The sequence below is a fragment of the Pseudochaenichthys georgianus genome, chromosome 22, assembly GCF_902827115.2.
Source record: "Pseudochaenichthys georgianus chromosome 22, fPseGeo1.2, whole genome shotgun sequence".
In the NCBI taxonomy this organism is placed as follows: Eukaryota; Metazoa; Chordata; class Actinopteri; order Perciformes; family Channichthyidae; genus Pseudochaenichthys; species Pseudochaenichthys georgianus.
Window position 1 is genome coordinate 850,703 of NC_047524.1, and position 7,100 is coordinate 857,802.

Sequence of the window (7,100 nt, forward strand, 5' to 3'; positions counted from 1 at the left end):
AGGGTCAAATTGTACTTTCTGAAGTATTATTAAGGTACCAGTTTACGAGGTTTACTGTGACCAGTGAAGGCAGCATCAGGTGAAGGTTACGGTGTACGATACAACATGTGAAGCACGCTCACTGCAGACTGAAAGCAGCAACGAAGTAGCATTAACATGCAGAAAAATGATGAACCCACTCGTGCCCATCAGTGTTTAAAATCATCTTTAGCCCACTTTCCATCCACATAATCATAATTGAATTGGCACATCATGCATTTGCAGCCTGTAATATATCCCCCTTTCTGTCTCCCCTCCATTATCAAGGCCAATTTGGGAGCCAGTCTCTATGACAACGTGGAGCAGGCGGGGTCTATTATCCGGAGTCTCAGTTGGCATCACGGCTACAAACCTCCACACTGCATCACGCCCTGAGTGGAATGGAAGAACAGGACAAGAAAGAAAATGTACGTATTTAGCTCAGTAGCATGCGTGTTATAACATGTCTGCAACAAGTATGTATTGAATGTAGGATATGTGACTTACTGGAGGAAATACAGGCAGTTTAGTGCCGCTGAGTCACTGTTAAAGATGTGCATCAATGGAGCTTTTGTTCCCATCGGTGGCTGTGCTTTATTCTGCAGATTAAAACACCAGCATGCTGCATGATGAAGCAACAACGTGCGATATTAAAAGTGATTTTGATCGGTGGACCTCTCCCTGTGTGAGATGTCTTTCTAACATCTCTTTTGTTTGGCAGGGGGAGTACAGCGGAGAGATAAAGGGAGGCATGCGGCCTTCAATGAAGCTGGTCGTTATGGGAATTATTAACTGTAAACCCAAGAGGTGAGTGCACACACCTGTTTTTATTTTTGCACCGGATTCTGCATTATTGATATGGCCTACTGTCGCATGACGTGGCAGCAGATTCAAGTGGTGGAAAGTACATTTACTCAAGTTTTGTGATTAAGCACGTATAATTACACTTGAGTATTTCGATGTATTCCTGTTATAATACATGCATTTACTTGGTATGTCCCGTCTGGATTTATTACACAGTATTAAAAAAGTAATATAGAATTAGCTCCAAATTGACAAACATTAAAATCTTCTTACATGTATTGTATGTACCTATGCATTTGACAATAACAGAATAGTATAATATTCAATAATAATGTAATAGCATTCTGTGAAAAGAGCTATTCTGCATACTGAGTACTTTTACTTTTTTATTTAGTTGATAATACTTATGTACTTTTAAATAAATAACTTTGACTTGTAATGGAGATTTGTTGACTGCAGTATTTCATTTTTTACTTTCTTGAAAGGTGAAGTAAGTTACTGACTTTCTATTCAATCTGAATTTTACAGCGCTGTCAGCTGTGTTTTAGTTGCATGTGCCAACCTCCAGATATATGTCCCGTTTTGGGAAGAGACTCTCTGTAGTGCCAGGGTGTTTCCTAATTATAGTTAAGTATGTGGATGTGGTGGGAAATCTGCACAATCCCATGAAACATAAAGAGTCACACTGGGATGTCTTTAGTTGATAACATCAGTCGGCTCATTACTCACTCAGTCATCAGTCAAGAATCCAGTAAAAGATGGCAGTGAGGCTGCACAAAATAAACAGTCCTAAAATTAACTCTGATGCAGAACTTTTTCTATGTCAAGACACTTATTTATAGCTGCAGAAACATCAGGAGGGTTTTAAGGACAAGTAGTCTTTAGACCATTTCCCTGAACACTTTATTTAACATGACAAGCATTTCATCTGCATTGTATTTCTCTTTCTAATAAGAGATTATTTAATCATGTGTTGCAAAAAACTTTATCATCTTGGGACTCGGATCAAGTTCAAATCAGATGCATCTGACCAACAATTTACCCAGAATTCCACAATCTTCTGCGAAAAAAAAGATTTTAAATACTTTTTTATTAAACAGTCATTTTGTTATTTTGTCTTCTACTTTAAAAAGTCCTCTCCTGCTGATGTTCAGGTGTATATCAGTATGTAGTGTCTCTACTTTAAAGAGTCCTCTCCTGCTGATGTTCAGGTGTATATCAGTATGTAGTGTCTCTACTTTAAAGAGTCCTCTCCTGCTGATGTTCAGGTGTATATCAGTATGTAGTGTCTCTACTTTAAAGAGTCCTCTCCTGCTGATGTTCAGGTGTATATCAGTATGTAGTGTCTCTACTTTAAAGAGTTCTCTCCTGCTGATGTTCAGGTGCACATCAGTATGTAGTGTCTCTACTTTAAAGAGTCCTCTCCTGTTGATGTTCAGGTGTATATCAGTATGTAGTGTCTCTACTTTAAAGAGTCCTCTCCTGTTGATGTCCATATGTATATAAGTATGCAGTGTCTCTACTTTAAAGAGTCCTCTCCTGCTGATGTTCAGGTGTATATCAGTATGTAGTGTCTCTACTTTAAAGAGTCCTCTCCTGCTGATGTTCAGGTGTATATCAGTATGCAGTGTCTCTACTTTAAAGAGTCCTCTCCTGCTGATGTTCAGGTGTATATCAGTATGCAGTGTCTCTACTTTAAAGAGTCCTCTCCTGCTGATGTTCAGGTGTATATCAGTATGTAGTGTATCTACTTTAAAGAGTCCTCTCCTGCTGATGTTCAGGTGTTTATCAGTATGTAGTGTCTCTACTTTAAAGAGTCCTCTCTTGCTGATGTTCAGGTGTATATCAGTATGTAGTGTCTCTACTTTAAAGAGTCCTCTCCTGCTGATGTTCAGGTGTATATCAGTATGCAGTGTCTCTACTTTAAAGAGTCCTCTCCTGCTGATGTTCAGGTGTGTATCAGTTTCAGGCAGTGGGTGTGTGGGAGAGAAACTCCCTATGGACGGAACACAGGGACTTTAGCCTCTACAGACCATTTACATGCACTAAAACCTTTAGAACTACAGCAGAGGGAAAACCCCCAAAAGCTGAATATTGCCTCTTTCAAGTGAATGCCTTATTAATGTAAACAGCTGTGATTTACACCAGAAGATGTCACTGTTCTACAGAGAATCCACATGTTTCTTAAATGCAATGTTCTGTTTTCCTTCCCTGCAGCATGGAGGTGGTTCTGTCCTGCGCTCCTCAGGAGGAAGAGGAGGAGGCGGATGTGGGTCTCCAGCTGAAGGTGAGCTTCACGGAGAAGGCCGTGCAGAGAAACGCTCGTGTGGCCGGGAAGTGGGGACGGCCTGAAACTACACTTTCATACTTTCCCTTTGCAGCCGGAGAATCCTTCAAGGTACGTTTATAACCTCTGATATTTGTACAAGCCTAAGTAATGGCAGGTGTGAAGTAACTAAGTACATATACTCAAGTACTGTACCTAAGTACAATGTTTAGGTACTTAAAGGTGGTAAGTTTGAGAAACCGGCTCGAGATACACGTGTTGTTATATTCCATGGAATGCTCTTAACATCCCGATAGCAATGAATATCTGAAGTGCTTTGACAACAAATCCATAAAAATATCTCATCTGTGGAAGCCGTGGCGCTGTAAAAAGCTCGACCAATCATCTGAGCCGGCCCGGCTAAAGTAACTGGATGGCCTACCTGCCTGTCAGCCTTCCATCTGGGCACAAACTTATCTCGTGCCCTCATTGGTCATGTGCGCGTTCCTGTGTGTTGGAGGAGGGGCTCTGTGAGGAAGTCTGAAGGAAGTGGCAGATTTTTTTCGGTTGTGTATTTTCAAACTCGAGCGCACTCGAACTGGTTTCAAAATGACCTACCCCACCTTTAAGTACAGTACTTGAGTGTTTCCATATTATGCTACTTCATACTTCTCCTCGTCTACAATTCAGAGGTAAAAGGTTAATTACTCCACGACATGTATTTAATACCTTTAGTTACTTCACAGATGTGGATGAATGATGTGAAATCTAATCAAGTGTTGAATCAGACTTTAGTTCCACCTGGAGTAAATCCACCAGCTACCCTGCAGTCTACAAAGTACTTCAGACTAGCTGCACCTTCACCAGCTACCCTGCAGTCTACAAAGTACTTCAGACTTGCTGCACCTTCACCAGCTTTGAGAACACTTTCAAGATCAATCATTATAAAACATATCATATATATTATTCTGAAATGGACCAATCTGCACAACGACTACTTTCACTGTCGCTACTTTCACTATATTTTGATGAGAATACTTTTCTACTTTCACTTGAGGAACATTTTGAATGCAGGAATTTTACTGTAACAGAGTATTCCTACACTCTGGTACTTCTACTTTTACTCAAGTACAAGATCTGAGTACTTCTACTTTTATTCAAGTACAAGATCTGAGTACTTCTACTTTTACTCAAGTACAAGATCTGAGTACTTCTACTTTTACTCAAGTACAAGATCAGAGTACTTCTACTTTTACTCAAGTACAAGATCTGAGTACTTCTACTTTTACTCAAGTACAAGATCTGAGTACTTCTACTTTTACTCAAGTACAAGATCTGAGTACTTCTACTTTTACTCAAGTACAAGATCTGAGTACTTCTACTTTTACTCAAGATCTGAGTACTAAAATATTGCAAAACAGATTACAACTTCTTCCTCTAGCAATTCAATATACTTAAGCTATTATTGTGATGCCTTGTGTGTGTAAACCTGATCTGATCGTTTTTTCCCAATCAAAACATTGTTAGTGAGGAATCAGCTCTGCCAACAACACTGACACAATCTGTCTGCACTGCCTGTGTTCTTTTTGTTGTATTTGTTTTATTGATGTTTTATTGTTCCCCAAAAAAAAGTAAATACAATAAAATAAAAACATGCAACATACAGTACTGGAAATGTTGATTTATTTTATTGTATTTACTTTTTTTTTTAATGAAATGTGTCTTTAGGGTGACTTAAAAAATCTGTCCAGGGACTACAGATGAAAAATAGCCTCTTTGCTAACTCTGGCACATGTACAGAAATGTTGATTAATGTCCCATTTCAAATAAATAAATATTCTCCGCTCTTTCCTTTTCTTCAGATGGAGATTGTGTGCGAGCACCAGCAGTTTCGTATTTTAATAGACGGCCAGCCTCTGTGTGGTTTCACCCACCGTGCGCTCCCGCTCGCCTCCCTCACCGCCTTACACGTCTCCGGAGACCTGCAGCTCACCAAGGTGGCCTAGCACCAACGAAGAAGAATGAGGACAGTAAACGTACATTTAGCGACTTTTTAGAGTGAAAAATTAGCCCTTTATGGGAAAAACGAAGTGACACCTGCCTCGTAATCACGTGTAAAAGTGCCTTCACTAGATTACCTGATAGGGACTTAACGACTGAATGTCTTAAAACAGACTGAGGAATGTGATTTGTGCTCTAAACTGAAATGTTTCCCCCTTTCCTGATGTGCAAACATGTTGTGTCACTGCATAAAAAACATACTTAAAAAGGATTTTCTTTTTTTTTTCAGAGATTACAGTCAAATTTCTGTTTTTAAAGTCAACTTTCTGAGTAAAAAAGTCAACATTTAGAGAAAAAAAGTCAGAATTCTGAGATTAAAAACCCAATTAAATTCAGAGAAATTCAGAAATCTGAGACAAATCCTGAATTCCGAGAAAATAATTGAATTTTGTGGAAAAAAAGTCTGAATACTGGGAACATTTCTGAACACTGAATCCTAGAAATCTGAAAAAAAAGTCAGAATTTGGGGAAAAAAATCTGAATTCTTCCAGGAATCCCGACTTTTTAGGATTTAGAAATATTTCCCCCTTTCCTGATGTGCCAACATGTGTCACTGCATAAAAAAAATAAAGGCTTAGGGACACGTGCATTTTTCAAAATATGTGACCAAAAAGGATTTATTTTAAAGGTGGGGTAGGTAAGTGTCAGAAACCGGCTCGAGATACACTTTTTGTTATATTCCATGGAATGCTCTTAACATCCCGATAGCAATGAATATCTGAAGTGCTTTGACAAAAAATACATACAAAAATGTCATCTGTAGAAGCCGTAATACTGTAAAAAGTACAACCTGGCCTCCCTGCCTGTCAGCCTTCCATCGGGGCACAAACTTATCTCGTGCCCTCATTGGTCATCATGCGCATTCGTGTTTGTTGGAGGAGGGGCTCTGTGAGGAAGTGGCAGATTTTCTCCGGTTGTGTATTTTCAAATTCTAGCGATCTCGAGCGGTTTCTCAAACGTACCTACCCCACCTTTAAGTCAAATTACAGTCAAAATTCTGTTTTTAAAGTCGACTTTCTGAGTAAAAAAGTCAACATTTTGAGAGAAATTCAGAAATCTGAGATCAAATCCTGAATTCCGAGGAAATAATTGAATCTTGTGGAAAAAAAGTCTGAATACTGGAAACATCTCTGAACGCTGAATCCTAGAAATCTGAAAAAAAAGTCAGAATTTGGGGGAAAAATCTGAATTCTTCCAAGAATCCTAACTTTTTTTCACATAATTCCGACTTTGATCTGAAACCCCCCCCAAAAACGCATTCACTTTTGGTCACATCTAAAAAATAATATTCACATGCGGTCATCGTGCGTTTCACTTTAAATCCAAAAATGGATTTCTCTGGGGTTAAACTCTGAAAGCGCTTACGAGCGCCTGCATGACGACGAACGTTTCTGGACTGATTGTAACTCTGTGCCCAAACAACTTCTGTAACAGGTGTATTCATGATATTGTAATTTAGCCTTAGTGCATGTCAGTTAGAAAAAGAAGCCCTGATCATTTCCTAAAACTGCTGTATAATTAATTTGCATATGTTGTAGGTTTCCCATGTTTAGAAATACGTTTAAATTGATATATAACCGACTCTGGATACTGTATACATTAGGGTTACTCCGCAAAGCTACAAACAGCTGTGTGTACTTTTCTTTAGCCCTTAGCACTTTTTAAATGAATGTTTCATATTGACTTCACAGCAATAAATCACCTTTTGTTGATTTATGTTGTTGTTTTTCTGCTTTGTTGTTCACTCACTGTGCAGCGGCACAGATTTATGAGGTGTCACTCGTGATTTCAACTGGAATCATGCTGTAATCTGAGTCATGCAGACACAGTCTGGGCTTGGTTGGAGAGTGGGAGTGCCTGTCTGTGCCTGTGATAAATGTCTCCTGAGGCTTTTCTTGTCTCTGCCTGCACCTTTCCCGCGTGTCAGGTCCTTTGCTGATGGAAATGTAGA

The 7,100-nt window shown here is 39.2% G+C and overlaps 1 protein-coding gene across 1 annotated transcript; it reads left to right on the top strand.

The window, feature by feature from the left end:
* Positions 1-347: 347 nt before the first annotated feature.
* LOC117468092 (galectin-related protein B) lies at positions 348-6,865 on the top strand. Its single transcript, XM_034112068.2, has 4 exons — positions 348-446; positions 740-825; positions 3,040-3,220; positions 4,951-6,865. The coding sequence occupies exons 1-4, from the start codon at positions 420-422 to the stop codon at positions 5,092-5,094; spliced, it is 438 nt and encodes a 145-aa protein (XP_033967959.1). The 5' UTR covers positions 348-419; the 3' UTR covers positions 5,095-6,865.
* Positions 6,866-7,100: the final 235 nt, after the last annotated feature.